This window comes from Sturnira hondurensis, unplaced genomic scaffold, assembly GCF_014824575.4.
Source record: "Sturnira hondurensis isolate 20B ecotype Veracruz unplaced genomic scaffold, ASM1482457v3 Scaffold0003201, whole genome shotgun sequence".
In the NCBI taxonomy this organism is placed as follows: Eukaryota; Metazoa; Chordata; class Mammalia; order Chiroptera; family Phyllostomidae; genus Sturnira; species Sturnira hondurensis.
In genome coordinates this window covers 1,512,121-1,532,780 of record NW_028075832.1, presented here as the reverse complement: position 1 = coordinate 1,532,780, position 20,660 = coordinate 1,512,121, and the positions used below count along the sequence as shown (strand labels likewise).

Below are 20,660 nucleotides of genomic sequence, written 5' to 3'. Positions count from 1 at the left end.
GAGAAAGTTATTTGACAGTTTAGAATATTAATTTCTTGGCCTCTCATTTTGCTGTTTCTATATCCTATGTTTTGTTTTTTCTTTCCCCATAATCACTTGGATCCAAAAAAGAAGCTTCGGGTATTTAGCAAATGACAGTGAAACGCATGAAGACACGGAGGACAGATCCACAGTAAGGGAGCTCAGGGTTCACTTCCATTAGAGATGCAGTTCATCGACTGTATTGAACTCAAGGGGCGGTGGGTCTTCATGTCAGTTAATGTGGGTGAGGGAAAACGAAACTCTGAAATAGGCAAGAGCAGCCCAAACAACCTCATGAAACAAGTTTTTAGAAGAAAGTTATAGGTTTAAAAAGTATTAACAGCAGTGCTCATCATAAGCTTGATGTCCTGGCCTATGGATTTGGCACCAGTTATTTTTTACTAGCAGATAGAGAATAAAGCAATGTGGATTCCAATTTTCAGCTACCACCATTGTACAATCCTTAAAAGTCTGTGTAAGCAGTATCAGCTCATGTAATGACCCACCAGGGCTGGTGTTCTGTGTATTTATTTCTGGCTGGTAACTTCAAGAACTGAAAGAACCAAAGTGATGAATACACAAATCCTCAAGATGAGACAATAAATCTGTAAATACTTCGCATTAGAAAAGTAGCGTAATATTCTTTAAGGTACTTAATTATCACATTGAGTTTGACTTCATTCATTTATTCATTTATTTATTGCTTATGCTGTTAGTTGTCCCATTTTCCCCCTTCACTCCTTTCTGCCCAGCCTGTCCCCAACTTCCATAGTCAGAGGGAGTTTTAAATGATGTCTCTAGCTAAGCATTCTCATGTATAAACAGATCCTTATGAAACTAAAATTGCCATACTTTTGTGCTACATATTTTTTGTTAACCCAACAGCTCAGATTAATACACCCCAGAGGGCATGACATACGTATAATGAACACTTGCTGGATGTTACAGTCATAATACCATGAGTAACAATAAATAATGAGTCATGAATAGTGACTGTTATTTTGTTTCTCAGAAAAACATCAAAGATAAAATAAAATTTAAGTTTATTAAAGCAAAACTTTTCCATGAAGCTTCAATTCTTAAAAACATGACCAACAAATATTGTTTATGAAATGTTCTTACTCTGTAAAGTAAATCTGTAAAAGTCGCTTTTAAAAGAGGTCTACAGACAGTAAGTATTTCTAAAAAAAAAAGATGGGGGAGAACTGAGAACCAACCAGGATTCAAGAAGAATTTGAGATGATGGACAATGAACTCCTCGGCCTCTCACGATCCCTGTCTGAACACAGAATTCCATGTGCACAGTAGTTCTGGCCTTAGCACTTCCACACATTTCATGTTAGATCACCTGTTTTGAACTAAAGAAAATTTCACTTTTTTTCATGGTAGTAAAATAATTATAATTTGTTGAGTGTCTACTACTACACACACATCAGGGATTTTATAGATACTAACATTTTAGATGTGAAGTAAGACTCATCTGGCTAAAATTTCTTATTTGTCTCAAGAAACCTGATGAGTTACTGTCATCCTCATTTCACAACTGAGAAAACTGTGGCTCAAAGGTTAATTGACTTGTCCAAGAATATAGGTAGGCAACACCAGGGTGAAATTTATTTACGTAAGCTTTATTTTGAAGCCCATTCTTTTCCCACTATGATATGCTGACTTCTGTAAATCTGTGGACACAATGGTATATATTTTGTGATTACTATAAGGAGTTAGGTTTATAGAATTAAACATGTTTATTTCTTTACAGTTTCACCGTAAGTCAGGATTTCACCAAAGCCATTTGTAATGGAAAAATGTAATTAGTTGACATCTCTCTTGCATGATAAGTCAGAGTGTAGTTTCAAAAATATATATTAAGTGACTATCATGTGTTGAGCTCTGAGGATACAGTGGTTGAACAAGACGAACAAGGTCCCTAACCCTCAAGGAGCTTACATTCTAATGTGGGCGATAAAGACACTAAACAAGGCAACAAATGTGTTTGAGGTAGTGACTGATTTTTGAAAAATAAAGCAAGGCATGGGTGTGAGGGGTGACTGGGGTATGTGACAGCTGTTCAGACAGTGTGGTTAAGGAAGGGTTCTCCAAAGAGGCGATGTCCTCACTGAGACCCCAGTGAGGAGAAAGAGCAGGCAACCTAAAGGATGGAAACACTGCGGGTGTATTCAAGGAACAGCTAGAAAGACCAGTGGCTAAATTGAGTGACTGGGCATATGAATGGAGAGAGGTCAGGGAGGGCCACAAGGCCAAAATGTCGCGGAAACCCACATCCAGGGAAGGGCACCCATCCACAGCAATACATGGAGGAACGGCATGCAGGTGGCCACGACTGCTGTCAGACAAGAGAGATGGCAATATGTTGGCATAGCAGGTTCTCAGTTCAACAGCTATGCCAGCATCTTGCCTCCTCTCCAGTTCCAAGTTACAGGAGCAACACCATGCCTCTTCGGTGTTTTACTTTTCCAAAGTCTTCCCTTCCACCTGAGGGAGGGAAAACACACTCATTAATTGAAAATGCAAGCTTGTTTCTGAACAATACAACACAGCACTCTTCGAACATCCCATTTGGAAGATGTATAGTACAGGAAGTTTGTGGTGAGTTCCTTTTTTTCGTGGCCTCTGATCTAAAATGCCCCCCAAGAATGTTTACTGACTGCTTGTGAAACAAGAGAGGGAAAATTCTGACAAAAATATTAAGTCGGTAAAGTCTAAAGTTAAGGGGAGTTAATTACAGGCTATTACACCACATTTCCAGTCTACCACACATCCCAATGGTGCTAAGTAGTTTTATTTTTACACTAATAACATTGTTGGTCAATTTCTGCCACTCGGATGCACTTAAACAATAACAAACTGTCACCCTGGAGTGTCGTTCACTGCTTTACATGCTCTTTTGAGCCAACAATTATCAGCTAGGAACTTATTTTATGAGTATATCTGTAAAAGTACCACAAAGTTTTATGTCCAAGGATATTGACTGCAGCACTTTTTTAATAGCCAATGAACTGGAAACAACCGTGTCTGATGAGCAACATGACTAAGTTATAAGTTATATAGTTTTACAATGAAGTATGTTGACATCCTTACAAATGATTAAGGAATAAGAATAATGACCCTATGTATAAGAATTTTGTGTAACTGAAAAAGTGTGCATGTACAAGTATATCCTGGGATATATATATACATACATACATATATATATATACACACATACACACATTATTTCTTAAAGGATACATGAGTGATCTGTCATTTTAAATAATGGCGCATTATTTTTTTAATAATTGGATGATGAAATTATAAATTACTTTTGTTTTCCTCTTTATATGTTTCTAATGAAAATACTAATACATACAATTCACAAAAAATGAACTACAGATAAAGACAAATCATTTAGTTAATGCTACTAAGGCACAGATAAGGAAGCATACACACTTAAATACAACTAATATCAATTTCATTTGCCAGAAACAAAACTTCAGTGTTTCCGAAGGGTGGAACTAGTCATTCATGCATTCACGTGCAGGATGTGGTACACGCTTCTTGTGGGAGGGCAGGAGGTTATGGGGGCTGTGTTGTACCAGACCCTGTACGATCTTGTCCTGGGGTGAGGTGAGTGCTGGAGGAGGGACCGCACTGACTTGTTTTTGAGGCGCCTCCAGCAGGTCACTGGGAAAACACACCTCCTCTCCACATACACCTCAAACAAATTTCTTGCAAACTACAGCCTAACCATGAATTAGGTTACAATTGGAAAACAGAAAAAAATATTATAGCTGTTAGCAGTATATGTTACATTTTGAAAAATATTTTCAATAAAATGCCCTGAAAAAATGCAGGCCCTATTTATAACATTTTCCTAAAAGAAGAATGAAAAACTTTTTTATATCTCAAATCTTTGGTAGTATAATTAAGAAAAGCCCCAAGTCTAGAATTTTTCAAATTACTTAACTTTAAATTCATGTTAACTATTCTGAATAATATGATTTTGTGTTGTGACTAATTAATTTAAAATTATTCTGGCAGCCTATCCAGCATGTCCCAGATATGTGGGGTATATTGTTAGATATACCAGCCATAATTAGTACAGATAGAAAGAATGAGAACAACTTAATCACAGTAATTAAAAAATGGGATAATTAATACTCAATGTGTTTTTCCAGAGCCATAATACAATCTACTTAACACTTTATTAAAAAAAGAAAGCATTTTCTAAAAAGGCTGGAGGTAGGGAGCTGATTATGTATAAAGAGCTAGAATGTACTATTTTTCAAATACAGTATTATGGAAAAATGTGTGGTCCAATCAAGAACATAACTGTGGGGAAAAAATAACATTCACTGAATGTGTTGGTATTGCTTTTGGGAACAGACAATTTGACAGGATGTACTTAAAGCTACTCCCTAACTGATAGAAGCCAGATGTGTGTCTGCCCTACATCTGGGAGGCGGCAGGAAAGGAGTAAAATTATATCTACAATTATTTTAGTTATCTAATTGTATATAACTATATACAAACTAAATATAATAAAACTATATGTAAATAGATATAACTAAATAAAAATTATATATTTTAGTTTAGGAATATTTAAAAAACAACCAAATACCGATATCAGGCATCAGAAACAGCCCCCAGGTTGCACCCACTGAAGCAAAGAGAAACTGGACGAAAGGGTTAAGTCCATACTCCTTGTTTTCCCCTCCAGTCCCTGTCCTTCCTGCTGGAAGACCTCATACTTCCCGCCTGTCCAAAGGCCCTCCCCCCATACACTGTGGGACTTACCAGGCTTGTTCTCCTTCAGAGAGCTCTAATCCCCCACTCACATTTCTGTACCCATTCTTAACACCCTTTTCCTCTTTGCCTATGTTTTCTATAGAAAAGAGAAAGAAGAAATCCAGCCCTTCATTACAGGAATTTAAGACAAACTGCAAACAGTTAATAGATTTAGGCCTTCAAGGGGGTCTAAATGTTTTAGAAGATGAATATTATACAAAATTTGTTTTTATTTAGAAGATAAGGGAGACATTTTTAATAGGGGTACCTCTATACTACAACTTCTTGCCTAGACAGGCCAAGATCAAACCATTTACTACTTTCTCAAATTCCTATAAACCCAGTGAGAAGAGAAGATGGGAGAAGAGAGGACAAGCAACTCTTTTTTGAGCAAACAGCCTGTACTTTTACATCCCTCCCCCACTCATTAAAGTCATAGGTATTATTATCCCCTACTTATAAATGATTAAGCTGAGGCTGAGAAAGTTTAATTACCTCAAGGAAACAGCTCCAGGTTACCAGTCTACTAATAATTTCATTTGTTTAATATTTGTTGGGCATCTTTACTTGCCAAGCATGGCACTGAAGACAGGGTCTCTGTCCATACTACATTTCCTAAATTGGGCACTAGGGGAGGGGTAAACCCTTACCACAATATATATTTTCACTTACTTTGGTAAGTCCTATGGATCAAGCACAAACTATAATAAGGAAACATAGCATTGTGATGGATTAAAATTACGGCCTCAGGTCTCCCTGTGCCCATGTTCTGGTCATGTATCTCTGCAGCATCCATTCTGACTCCATAGTTAGATGTGTGATTTGCTTTAGTCCGTTTGTGACCTTGGCAAGGTGTAATGCACCAGACTTTAAAAAGCACTCGTGAGACTGGGCTTGCCTGCTCTCTCTTCAGCCTTAACCACCACTCTAAGAACACACTCAAGCTACCGAAAAATAAGATGCATGTGGCAGAGCAAAGTCTCCCTGTTCATCCCAGCCAAGGCAGCCTACATCACCCAACACCCAGGCAACCCGGCCAACCCGGACACAGAGCAAGCTCAACCAAATGAACAGAGCTTGCTTAGCTGACCACCTCAGTATGCAAGCAAATAAACATTGACTGATGAACTCCTTTGGGTTTAAAATCATTTGTTTGCTATGCAATGTTACTATAGAAAGATAACTGACACAAGGTTAATTATTACCACTGTGTGCTCTGGATTTTGGCTGACCAGATCATATGATAGCATGGAGACCACATTTGTTCAAGCCGCCCATTTCACTGAAGGCCCAACTGACACCTAAGTGCATTCTGGCACAGCTTCTGCTGGTAAATTATAGTAGTTTTGTGAACATTAATGAATGAATAAGCAAACTTAATTTGAGCACTGTTCGGCTAGACTGGGGGACGAGGCTCCTTGTGGGTAGGAAGCAAGTCTCATTTATTTCTGCATCCCCAGGACACAACATGATAAAAGGTTTATAGCAGAAATGTTCATCAGTATTTGCTAAGTGAGAGAATTTTAAGGATCCAGGGTTTTTTCTTTTTTTTTAAAACCAGGATCAAAGGGAAACTGTCAAAGGGCCGTAAGGAAGCAACGGTGTAAGACTCCAGTTTGACAAGATGGCTCTGGCTGTTATTTAGTGGTAAAGAGACAGGAGGGGACAGAGTGATTGCAGAGAGACCAGCTAGGAGCCACCAAGGCTGTCTAGGCTGAGATGGTGGCAACCTGGATTAGAAGAGAAAAGTACCCAGATTCAACATAGATTTGGAAGGCAGACAGAGAGAACTTGTTGGAGGACTTGAGGGCCTAAGAAAATGAAGGAACTAATTAAAAACCTAGTTTTCCAGTTTGTTCTGGATGGACAGAGGTAACTCGCACTGAGACAGAGAATTCTGGAAAAGGACAAATATTTTAAAAATGCAGACTCCTGATTAGAGAGATCTTGATTTAATCCTAGTCTAAAGCCACCATCTGGAACTTTAATTTGAAGAATCTGTAGCACTGATTTACTTGAAGATTGATGATTCCTGAATCCTAAATTGTACCTCTGTGCATGGGTGCAGTTCATGGGCCTTATGTGATCAGAGTGTTCCGAAGGAAGGCTGTGCAGGATCTTCGTTGGGAGAGCAAAATATGGTTCCCACTTCCCCCGTGAAAACTTCGTGAACTATATTAAACTTTCAAAGGGAATTAAGTGTAAAGAGGAAAAAACAGTATTTCCACCATTTAAAATCAGTTTGAGAGACTACTTTTTTCTTGCTTAACACATTTTCCATATACCTAAAAACTGAGCTCAACTTTAGAACATTCCGTACAAAGTATGAATACTCATTTTGCTCCCTCACATTCATTTTAAATTCCATATTCCTAGGATTTTATCTAATGTAATTTTCAAAGATTTTATTTATTTACCTTTAGAGAGAGGGGAAAGGAGGGAGAAAGAGGAGGAGAGAACCATTGATGTGAGAAACATTGATCAGCTGCCTCTGGTACCCACCCCAACTGGAAACTGAACTCACAACCCAGGCATGTACCCTGGCCAGGAATCGAACCAGTGACCTTTCACTTTGTGGGATGATGCCCAACCAGCTGAGCCACACTAGTCAGGACTAATGCAATTATTTTTTTTTAAGATTCTATTTATTTATCTTTAGAGGGGAAAGGAGAGAGGGAGAGAAACATCAATGTATGGTTGCCTTTGGTGTGCCCCCTGCTGGGAGTTGGCCTGCAGGGAACCGGCCTGCAACCCAGGCATGTGCCCTGACTGGGAACGGAACTACGATCCTCTGGTTCGCAGGCCTGTGCTCAATCCACTGAGCTACACCAGCCAGGGCTTGCAATTATTTTTTAAAACTCCACTTGTTTAAGGCCATGATTCAATTATCCTTTTGAAGATCACTACAGCTTCTACACTTCAGTCTCTATCAGTATAAAAGCATTGGCTTGGATTGATAACTGGCTTTTTTCCCTAAAGACTTCAGTTCTTAAGCCCTTAAAATATGTCTTGTATTAAATTAAAATGTTTATTTTACAATCAGATTGTTATTTTTTTAGTATGAGTCATTCTACTTTCTCCAGACTTCATGGTCATGGAATGCCCTGTCCCCTACCCTCAATCCTAGCTAGTCACCTAAAAAAATGTGTGCTCTTGGCTTCAGAGGGGCCAAAGCTGAGAGAGACTATGGATAGATCTATGCAACCCCAGGACTGCCTCTGGACAAAGAGCACAGCATTCTATGGTGGGATACAGTTTCATGTGTGAAAATGTGGAGAATGTGAGGCTACTGTGAGTCATAGGAGGAGCTGGGTGACTTATCATTAATATGCGCTGCCTCCCAAAACCCAGACACACACAAGGGGACCTCCTCCTCACTGGACAACCACCACCCTTAAAGATCTGGCACAGTACACATCTTACAGAAATAAAATTTTTATGACGGCTGAACCTACCACTGAATTCACATGCTAGTATCTCAGGTGGCAAACACAAGGCCCAGGGGCCAAACCTGGTTCTCCACCTTGTTTTATCCAGCCCAGCACCTTGTTTCTACCCAGTGGCAGCGCCAAGCTCCTTGCCCCTAGTCAAGGAGAAGTTACATTTATACAGTCCTAAAATTAGATTTTGAAGGCAACCTCGACCATGAGGCTGATGTGGCCCCTGGTGAAAATGAGTTTGATAGCTTTGCAAGTCTAAACCACACAGAGAATGAATCTAGAATCTATTAAGTGTTAAGCACTTTACATCTATTCTTTTATTAAATCCAAACTTCAAGCTGAAGAGCAGAAGAGGAAAATTATCTCCATTCTGTACACAAGAAAATAACCGCAGAGAAGGTTCCATGATTAGTTTACAATCACAATGCTAGTAAATGTTAGAGTTCAGCATGCCTTCCCCCAGACTCTGTACCACTCTACCCCACACTCACTCCCAGGCCCACCAGCTTTAACCTTTACTTGCCAATGCGGCTCTCCCTTTGGGCTAGAGTCATCTCCTCACCATATCCCTAGCATGCCAGATACATCCCCAGCTGCACTGTGTTCCTACCATTCTTCCTGCCCCGATACATTATTGTAAATGGCCATTCTGCTTTATGATTCCAAAAGAGCTTAGATGATTCCATCTAAGAGGAAGGAATGATCCACCATGCTGATTCATGGCAAGAGTATGAATGACTCAGTTTTCTTGTTTTCTAGTAATCTTTGGAATGTTGTCTAAACATACAATTAAAATGTAAAATGTTTTTATTATCGGGCTAGATGGTTTCCTGTGAGCCAAATACCACCAAACTCAGACATACAGTATACAGGGGAGGGGACTCCCCCAAATAATCCAAAAACCAAGGGCTCCCAAATATTTCCATCACTTCTAAGTGTCATTCCCTTAGAATGCTAATTATCTAGCCTTTTGTAAGTGTTGTTTCCTATGGTACCCTCCCTTGATCTACCTGGCAAACAGAATTCATCTTCAAGACTCTGCTCAGGCAGTGCCTAATGATAATGATGATGATGATGATGATGGTGGTGGTAACGATGATAATAATAAATGCCCTATTCTAACAAATGGACACACTAAGGAATGCTAAGTTATATTCACTGGAGGTTGTGATTCTTTTTATTCTCCCTTGCAGGTAATTTTGGTGCTGCTGATGAAAGCACATCTGCCACCAGGGCCTACTCCCCGTATGCTTTTGAAGAGGCTTTTGTCCTAATTAAAATCCAATGCTCTGAGACTCTAATGATGAGAGGGCAGTTTGCAGATGCAGAGAGTGCCAAGTCTCCAGGAAGAGCTAGATTCCAGAGGATGCTTCAGGAGGTACTCTATGGAGGAGGGTCACAGTATGCAGGCCACGAGTAACCTGGGATGAGGAATGGAAAGGTGGATGGTCTGCAAGAGAGAACCGTGATAACAACAGCGATGGCAATGGCTGTCACTGATTTCTATTCTATGCAGATTTTTATACATTATTGACTTATTTCCAATCCTCCTCAAATCTCTGCAAGGTAAGGATCTTCATTCCAATTTTATTATCTTTAAAGACAACATGCAGAATTGAGGCTTTATAACCCAAATTTGATTCATAAAAATGAGTTCAGCTTTATGCAAAAACAAATAGTACCATTTCCCTTTGTACCACTTCCAGTTATGATGCCCTTCCACTAAATACATCTCTGAAGTCTGGTCTAGGGCTAAAAGTCTTTTATTTTAATACCCACTAAGGAAAGATAAATATTAATAGATACTAAACAAGAATGAGAGCAAATGTGTGTACTTTTAGATGTTTCCTTTCAACAACCTGAGGTACTCTGGAAATACTTCTTAAAGTACGTAAGTCATTTTCCTAGTAAATGCCCACAAGCATCTCAAACTCAAGAAGAGCAGAAAGAAGGAGACTGACAGCCTGGAGAACCAAAGACAGAAGCCCAACTTCAGTGAAGAAGTGGCAAGTGCAGAGTAATGAACCTGGCAGTGTAGTTAAGGGGCTGCCCCCTGAGCCACAGTACCAACACCATATTCGAATTACCACCTGCCTCTTCGCCTATTCTTTCTACCAGCATTTGGCAATCTCATACAACCTCAAGGAAAAAGTGCTTATTGCCCCAGAAGGTAAAGAAGCACCTGCCCTTAGGACTTTTGTTTTTCATAGAACTAGGAAATATTACTACAAATTTGTTTATTTTCTATTATAGTGAAGACCCCTTTACATATACCTAATTATGTTTCTGCTTATATTGACCAGAGTTATCTTTTACTATGAAGCCATTTGTTTTGATTACTGATGTCAGTATGAGAATGTTCACTCTGAAATGGAAAGAAGCCCCAAATAAAAATAATTTCATTTCCTTACAATAGCCATGAATGGATTTAATTAGTCCATGATATTCTAAAGCAAATAAACATGTTACACTTTTAAGAAAGAAATATAATATTTTCCTTACTAGTTTATAATTAGCTTTCTCTTCTAGAGACATCATTTCTGTTGGATGTTTAGCAAGAAACAGCACTTAAAAATAAATGGAGATGTTCTAACCAGGCGATTTCAACTGTGGTTCTACCGTGCTTGCCAGCCAGAAGAAGCGGACAGCCGTTCCATCTGCTGCACTGGAAGTGCCTGCTGCCGCAAGACGGGCTCTCTACAGACCCGAAACCAAGAGTTGGGCTGGACTGTGACTGGAAGAAGCAAATAGGTGATAAGCTGCATGTCAGATAGAAAGGAAGGGTTAGAATACAACCAAGGACCCACAGATCTTTCAAGAATCTTGGTAAAAAGAAAATGTATAAAAAATACAACTCATTGCTCTTCATTTAAGCCATTAGGTGACAAGTAGTGGAAACGTCTCCATATGATAAATTATAGTTTTCCATTTAAACCTTAACAACATTTATTTATGCCAAGGGAAAAATGTGTATTTTTTACAATAAACTATGCCTAGAATTCCTACCAAAAATCTCTTCTGTACCATAATTCTCCCAGGCCACTTCAAAAACATTAAAAATATGACTAGCTCTAGTTAAGATATATATTTTCCCCATTAAATTTAAATGTTAAGAACTACATTTATTTTTCATATATATATATATAGTAATATATATAGTATATATTACTATATATTTACTTTCTCATTTTTATGAAAAGTAAATAGTAATAGTAATATATAGTATATAGTAATATATGATATATATTACTAGTATATATAGTAATATATATCATATATTACTATATATAGTATATTATAGTATATACTATAGTGTATATATATACTATATAGTAATATATATAGTATATATAGTATATATATACTATATAGTAATATATATAGTATATTGCTATATATAGTATGTTACTATATAGTAATATATATACTATATATATTACTATATACTATATATTACTATTACTATTTACTTTTCAAAAAATATATATATAATCACTTACAGTGTATGATGGGATATCAAAAGATGAATCCTGGGAAATGTAACTCTGTCTTCAGTCACATTCTGTAAGCACAGACACTTGTTCCTCATTAAAGTTTTATTACTCAATTTATTTCTGATTTACAAAATGTCTTAAAACAGCATAAATATGAGCAATTTAGTCCCAATTTTCATGCCATGAAATCGGACTCCAATCTTCTTCCAGATAAGCTGACTTTCATTTTCTCCAAATTTCATGATCAGTGACTGGAGGACAATTGGAACTGCTGAGTACAGGCTGCTGCCTGGGGCTGGAGCTAAGTGAACTCCCTCTTCTGGGGATTCTGGTGCCTGCTGAGTGTAAATCACAACCCTTGCAGTTCACTAGAATCCTTTGAACTTTTAAAAACTACTGATGCCTGGAGCCCCACAGCACAATGAATGGATCAGAATCTCGAGAGATAGGGCTGGAGCACTGGCCTGCTTATAAAAGTTCCCCAGGTGACTAAAATGCGCAGCCAGGTTAGAGAACCACAGGTAGAAGAGACAGATGCAAATGATCTCAGGCAAGAAACAACCAGGAACTAAACAAAATTAGCTTTGCTCTCTTTCTCCTAAAATAAAAAATGACAAGAAATTTCACTTTGAGGGCAGGGAGTAAACATTTGTGAAACATATTATGTGACAAGAATTGAGCTAGTTTTTGTTTTGTTTTAAACTGAGATCATATTACAAATAAGAAAACTGAAGCTCAGGTAAGGGCGGCTACTTTCCACATTCCCAGCGCTACCCTCCCATGAGTAATTGTTTTGTTTATATTATTCTTACATTTATATGAATTGCTTTGTATAATGCATTCTATCAGTTGCCCTCATTACATGGACAGGATTAAGATGAATTACTGGTGTGCAGGGTTTCGGATTTACCCACAGAGCACTTCCTCATTGCCACAGTTAAATATTAACTCTCTGCTGATAGCTGCACGTGTGTGCGCGCGTGTGTGGTGGGGCAGGTAGAAATGGAACTGTAAGCAGTTTGGGAAGCAAGTCATCAGGAACTAATGTGTGTCATATTGGCATAACCATCCTCAAGGTGAAACCTTCAGTAAAAGCAAATCTTTAAGAAGTTCAATACAGGCATTAAGTTATTTTAAAATAACAGGATGTTCTAAACTCTGAATCTGGTAGAATTTATCATAACTATTAATAGTTGTATATTCGCTCTTTCGAAAATATTTTTTAATGCTAACCATTTTAGGACACTTATTTTTCTTACAATGGGTTAATATGAGCTTATTTTTTGTTACTTCTCTTGTATGAAAAAGTAATTCTTTAATATGTCTACATGGGACAAATCTACAAATGTTCAATGTAGGTATTATGTCAAGTGCCACTCTACAGCTTCCTGAACAGTGCAGAAAAAAAATTAAACCCTGTCCACTTCTTATCATTGAGTGACTTCACTTGGGCATTAATTTATTTGGTCAAGACAATACATTCAGTTTTTCTTTAGCACGAACCAAATAACTTTCTTAGATGTACACTGCCTTACTCCACTTCAATCACTGTTCTTCGAAGCCCAGGCATCCTACTAAGAATCTTTTAATAATTCTATTATAGTTCAATATTATACCACCTGACTTCAATGGAACATTCTCTCTCAAAAAAGCAAGCTGATCTGAGTTCCTTTAAAGTTCTAAAAATTTAATTAATATTTGCCAAGCACTTTGAAGACAGCATATGTAAGTGTCAAGGGTAATAATTATTTTTAAAAAGAACATCATAGAAGCTACCATTCTATAATTTTTTTCTGCATCTTTAATATTTTTGTAAATCCATGCTTCAATATTTCACAAAGTCAGGAGGCATGTAGATATAAGCATGTAGTTTGTATTTTCTTTCAAGTAAATTGAAGTCAGGTGAAAAATATAAAAGCACTTTTCACACCCCATTTTGCTCTCCGGAACTTGTAGGCACTGAGCACCTCCAAACAGCACTGTTTTGAGCATGAATGAAGCCCTGCTGCAAAAAGCAGCTTGAAGGAAACTGACCAGTTTTAAGTTTCAGCTCCTGAATCTCAAAGCCCTGTGATTGTAGCCACAAATTTTCATAACTACCAAACCAAAAGTAGATTATATCCTCCATGCACACACCCTCTACTCAGACTCAGTACTGCATCTCTGCTACCCCAAATAACCAAGTGTAGCAAATTGACCCATTTAGCTGTGTATCAAATAGTCAAACACCACGATTCAGATGGGCTGTGAAAATTTAACCAATTATATAATTATTAACACTTTAAATGACTTGTAAAAAGATGTTCTCTCAAAACACAAAGTCCTAGCAGATCCAACAGGGAGAACCTAAGTCTAAGAATCTGGAAGACTCCAGTGATTTCCTTGTAGGAAACTGGAAACTGCGGTGACGCTGAGTTTAGATGCCTTTCCACCAGCCAGTACCTGCACATTTTAAGTCTTCACACTGTGTAGCCCTCCTTACAGCACATATTTGACATTTGACATTTATCCAGTTGAGTTCATGGTGGTTGTTTATGAGGTCAGGGCACTCCCTTGCAGAGGAAGTGAAATGGGAAGCATTGTTGAGGCTGCACACATCAGCAAACTCTTGTCTCTAGAAAGTTACTGAGGAGGCTTGACTTCAGGAGAAAATGGTTTACTGTATTCAGCTTGTCAAACCCTTGACATTGAGCGGTTCAACTTACTAACTTGATTAGCATAAAGTGCCTACTAGCGAAAACAAACTGAATTGTTTAAATTCTCTCTCACTTAGATGATGTCAAATAAAATTTTTAAAAGATTTTAAAGAATGACCAACTGCTTTAAAGTAAATGAAACCTTTCACGGTCTTAGGTATACTTAAAATAAATGTTTATTTTTTGCATATCAGCATTTACATGGCTTTTGTCTGTAACCATCAGGCATTTCCTAAAAGTATAAACAGGTTTTCAAAAATTCAGTGAAAAGCACATTGCTTTCAATGATCTGAGAGAAATAATACTAAGAGTAGAAAGGCAGAACAGAGCTGGCTAAGTAAATATAATTTTAAAAAGCATTTACTCCTTTAGGACTCATAGAGACCATGCTTCTGAATTAGTACATCTTAAAAAATAAAATTAAGCAAATTCATATATTTTGATAATTTAAAACAGTGCAAATTTGAAATCAATTTAAAAACATCACCAAAACCAGGAAGATGATAACATAGCTATCTTCTGTGTTATTGGAAGAACATTTGTTTTCTTCCTCAATTAGTTGCTATTAGAATTTTAACTGCGGTGAAGTGCTCTACAATATGCAGGGTGGCAATGTTGAAACCTTCCCATGAATTCACTAGTCCCATGTGTTTTAAACTCCTAACTAATCAACCAGAACATTTTCATGTAAAATGTCCAGCAAACCTACGAACAGTTGGATATGTTAATGACAATCTGTAGAGGAGCCAGCAGAAAAGAAAATATACACCAAAGTCATTCACGGATAGAGGGCAGGAAAATCATGGAACAGTGAGAGAAAAACATGGTGTAGCATATTTTGTCTGAATAAACAAGGTCAGCTCTGGGTTGGTCCTTCCCAAGCCAAGTGAATGCACCTAGGTGCCCATTCACCTAGGTGCATTTTTCCAGGAGTTTTCAAAAAGTGTGTGCATAATGTGGCTGTGTTTTGACAAATATGCCATTTCTTTGGGCTCACATGTAAGTATGGTGTGTCACTTGGCATTTTCTGGATTACTTCTTGAAAAGGAAGTCCTGTTTTCAGCAATTATTGAGCCAGTAATCCTCCTCATATCTGCAGTTTCACCTTCCATGGTTTTAGCTGTCAGAAACTATATGGAAAATTCTAGAAATAAACAATTCATACATTTCAGATTGCCCGCCATTTTGAAGAGCATGATGAAATCCCTTGCCATCCTGCTTTGTCCCACCTGTGGGATGCGAATCATCCTTTTGTCCAGTATATCTACAGTGCGTCCATCACTTGCCCACTAGTCATTTAGTAGCTATCTTAGTTATCAGACCCACTGCTGTGGTGTCTCAGTGCTTGTGCTCAAGTAACCCTTGTTTTACTTAATCATGGCCCCAAAGCACATGAGTAGTGATGCCAGCAATTCAGACATGCTAGAGAGAAGCCATTCTATTTTATTAGTTATTGTTGTTAATCTCTCACTGTGCCTAATTTATAAATTAGACTGTATCATAGGTACGTATGCATAGGGAAAAAACATAGTATTTATAGGGTTTAGTACTATCCATGGTTTCAGGAATCCACTGGGGGTCTTGGAACATACCCTCCATGGATAAAAGGAGAACTATTGTATATAGACAAAGACTCTTAGGAGGTGGGAGTCGGAAACTAATAGGTATTTTTGTTGATGTTCTTTTATTTAAAATTGTATTTTATTGATTATGCTGTTATGGTTGTCCTGATTTTTCCCAGTTTGTCCCCCTCCACCCAGCCCCTCACTCAGGCCATCCCCACACCTTTGTTCATGTCTGTGCATCATGCACATAAGTTCCTCGGCTTCTCCATTTCCGATTTGGTACTTTACATCCCCGTGGCTATTCTGGAACTACCTATTTGTACTTCTTAATCCCCTCACCTCTTTACCCGTTTGCTCACATACCCCTCCAGTCTGGCAACCATCAAAACGCTCTCCATATCCAGGATTCTGTCTCTATTCTTCTTGTGTGCTTAGGTTTTTTTTAGATTCAATTGTTGATAGATATGTATTTATTGCCATATATTGTTCATAGTTTTGATCTTGTTTTTTTTTAAGTAAGTCCCTTTAACATTTCATATAATAATGGTTTGGTGATGATGAACTCCTTTGGTGGTTTCTTGTCTGGGAAGCTCTTTATCTACCCTTCGATTCTAAATGATATACTTACTGGGTAGAGCAATCTTGGCTGTAGGTCCCTGCTTTTCATGACTTGGAATATTTGTTGCCAATCCCTTCTAGCCTGCAGTTTCTTTTGAGAAATCAGCTCACAGTCTTATGGGAACTCCCCTGTAGGTAACTAACTGCTTTTCTCTTGTATTAGGCAGAGCTGCTATGACTCCCTGTCTTGATACCTTGGCCTAATGTAGTAGGTGTCCTATAGGGTCCAGTGGCACTGCCTCCCCTATCACCCAAGCTGGGTACTCAAGATGTGCCCATCATGCAGGCTGAGTACACCTTCCTCTTGTAGTTGAGCTTTGATTGCTGTTGACAGGTCAATAGGAGGGACTTATCCAGGCCAGTCAGCTGCAAGGACTGGTGATGACCACTGACCACCATCATCTGCCCCCTGTGGAGGATTAACTGTGCAGAGGCAGGGTGATGGTGCTCTGACACGGTCTGTAGCTGTCTACTTGATGCACAGCCTCTGGAGTTTCCTGGGTGGTGCAGGCCAAGGTTAGGCCCCACATGTGTTCTGCTCCAGGGCCACCCTGCCTGAGCTATAGAGCAATCTGAGATGGCTGCTACCTGTGCTGGGCTTGAGGCTCCCAGGTAAGGCTAAGCTATGAATCTAGGCTGGCTGCTGCTAGTTCTGGGCCTGCAGCCACTTGCAAGAGGTACATGGGCTGGTGGTTTACTGAGGCCAGCTGTTGCTTGATTCATAGGATTTAGGAAGTTGTGAAGTATGAGCTAAAACAAGCCATTCATATGGAAAAGTTGTGGTTAACAGCTTGGGTGGCCCTGTAAATTGGGTGGGAGTCTCAGGGGATCTGCAGGACAGAGCAAACAGTGCTAGCCAGGTTGATGGAGTCTCATATATGGCACCTGTCAGCGGGCTCTGTGGCTCTGTGGCTCTGTAGGGGTAGGGCTCAGTAAAGGGACAATGGCTTCTGCCTGCCTTTCTGTCTGGGACATGATGGACAGCAGAAGACAGGAGATGAAAAGGAGAGCCCAGGCCTCAGTGGTGGCAACACAGAGGCAAGAATGCAAGCCACGCCCAGACCATGGACCATGGTGTCTTCTGTTGTCCCCTAGCTCCTGCCTTGATGCCAGACACTTCAGTTCCTCCCCATCTGCCACTGGTGCTTTCCAAGCTGCTTCCCTAGTGCTGGAACTCAGAAGGAGTAAATTTGAGTAAGTCTGTGTGTTTGGTTCTTTAAGAGGAACAACTTGGGACTCCAAATGTTTCTTTTACCGACTCAATCCCCACTAGGTTTTGCAGCTAGATGTTATGGGGGTTTATCTTCTTGGCACTGGAACCTTAGGCTATGGGGGAACAGGGGGCTGGTGTGAGGCTGCGACTTCTCACTCCCAAGATATCCCTCCCAAATTTTTATCTACCACATGAGGATGTGGAACCAGCTCGTTCCATGTCTGCTCCCCTCCTACTGGTATGGATGGATATGGTTTAATTCCATAGTTGTCAGGCTTCCATTCAACTCAATTTCTGATGATTCTGAGTGATGGTCGTTCTATATTTCAGTTGTAATTCTGAAGTGGTTGTGTTGAGGAGGTGAGCCATGTTTACCTATGCCTCCATCTTGACTGGAAGTCCACCAATTCCAGGTTGTCTGGGTCTAATAGTTTAGGAACCACTGTGGATTAATCCTCAATTTGGTGCCCATGGAAGTAGGATTTGGGGTCTTTGGAGGATGGGGCTGGCCTGCCTTGGAGTAGAAGCTCCAGGCACCCCCATTTCTGCTGCTGTTGGAGCCTCAGATTTGGTAAGCTGCTTTGTGTGGTCTGCATATCCCTGCGCTGCCAGGACCACTGTACTAAGTCCAAATTCACATAGAGTCTCTGGCTTTCTGGTTGCAGGTCTATGCACAAGTCACAATCCCGCCTCCATATTGCCACCAGCAAGACCTGGGCCCTCCCCACCACCCCCTGCCTTTCTATGTTCTCCACCATGATTGTGGCCTGGCTCTTCTTCATTAAAGATGCTGTCCTTCAACTCAGATTTCATATTTTCCTTCTCCAAGAGCTGACTTGGTTTTACGTATTTGGGAGCTAGTTGTTGTCTGTTTGGTAGGATCTCACTACAGTGGTTCTTTTGATTTTCCATTTTGATAGTTACATTTCCCAGCTTGAATTTAATGTCAGCCTGGACAGGTAACTTTTCATTCAGGAGCAACCTCGTTTTTTCTACTCTTCATTTGCTCTACTGCTTTCCCTGTCTTCTGCAGTCCCCAATGCTTTTGTTGGCTGTTCTGGTTCCAAAACATTTATTGCAGGTAGGTGCAATGTTGTGAGAATACAACTGACTCCTGGAGTCTGGGCCTTCATTGACAAGGTTATTGTGAGCAACAAGCAACAAAGAGGTGGTGTCAGGGGCCTGCCAGTCACTCACAGTATGGACTTCTCTGGCCCACGTTCCCGATGTCTGGGCTCTGGTCCCAATAGAAGCCTGCCTCACACCCCAGCACACCTGCTCCTGCTGGTCGCTGAGCAGCCCAGTCCTGCTGGGGGTAGCCTTGAGCAGTGCCACGCTATAGATTGGGCCTTGGAGAGGCACCACGGTCATGGATGGCATGTTGGTCCCCAGTGGCGTGCTGGTCTTAGTGGTACAGCTCTGGCCTCTGGGGACCTAGTTCCCTGCTCCACTGATGCTGTTGGGTGTCCTCAGGAGGCCCTTTCCCACTATGCAGACCTCTGGCTCCTCACAGCCCTACTGCCCTAGTTGCCTGCTCTTCAACACTGTTCTGGGTTGGCTTCCAGGAAAGGTTGATGCAGAAAGATATCACTCTATCACTTCACTTTCTCCTATCCACCTCTTTCCCAGCTGGGAATGAGGAACCTTGAATGTGGGCCTCTCCTTTATAGCCAGGGCTTCAATCATGATCAGGCTCCATTTTGATCCAGGCAGAGAGAGCAGAGCCAGCTGAGTTCATAAGTCAGCTTTGGCCCCAGAGTGTCTATTAGCATTAGGACCACTTTTCTTGAGATAAGAAGTATACTGAGGTTCCAATGGTGGGCTTCACTGCTGTTATTGCCAGCTCCCACAGCTGGTCTTTGAGGTTCGAGTTCACATGCAGCCCAAGGAAAACCTAGGAGATGCTGGACTCCAATTTGCCTTTGGGCTTTATGGTCTTGGTGCTGGATCTTAGCTTTTCTGTGCCTTTTCTCACTCTTGCTTTCTTCTCCCCTTCTATAGTGGCATACTCAATGGCTTCCAACAGCACCCAGACTTTTTCTTTCCTCTGCTGAAGCTGCCCCCATTTTCTTGTTCTATTTTTAATGTTCTAATCATAGGTAGGTATAGTTATCACCCAAGCCATCCAAAAGCTCAGAAGTCTTCAAAATAATAAACTAGAAGAAAAATTAACAGGGATATTGTAAATCACAATTCCATTGAAGGTAAGGATCAGAGATTGCCTTATGTAACCAATTTAGAGAAGTAAAAACAAGTAATCTGTGAGACCTCTTAACCTACAATACCAAATTCAAACTAAATGTTCATGCTACACCATTTGCTTATCTGGCTTGTTGTGTAAGATGCAATGAAGAGTAAACCAGTCTGTGGAAGAGGCCGTGGTACGGTCCTCCCACAGACAGGGAATGAGAGACTTAATTACTTTGTAATTAAAAGTCATTTTGGAAAGTTTTGTTTTATGTTCTCAAACACTGTTGTTGCCCATAATGTTTTCACATGGGAATTGCTTGTGTTTTAAAAATACACTACAAATCTGACTTTCTCCAGTAGGGCAGGAAGTTGGGGAGAATTTTGGGGGCACTCATCACATGCTAAGGACTTTACATACAAGCTCTCAGTTCACCTTGATCATCATCCTGATGAAATAATACTCCATCCATTTCGCATGACAGACCATCCACGTTTCAGGATGTGAAGTGGTCTGCTGAGGGCCACAGAGCTGGGAAACGGCAGAACCAAGACTCCAACCCAGGCTGTCTTGCTCCAGATTCAAAGTGCTTTCAATTTATCAAGTTGTAAAAACATGTTTAAATTATCTAATAGGTACA

The 20,660-nt window shown here is 39.8% G+C and overlaps 1 protein-coding gene across 1 annotated transcript in view; it reads right to left on the bottom strand.

Moving 5' to 3' along the window:
- The window catches only part of IFNE (interferon epsilon), a 46,807-nt gene extending 27,595 nt beyond the window's left edge, over positions 1–19,212 (bottom strand). Inside the window, 1 exon segment of the mRNA XM_037041761.1 lies at positions 19,030–19,212. Coding sequence (XP_036897656.1) covers positions 19,030–19,212 — 183 coding nt within the window.
- Positions 19,213–20,660: the final 1,448 nt, after the last annotated feature.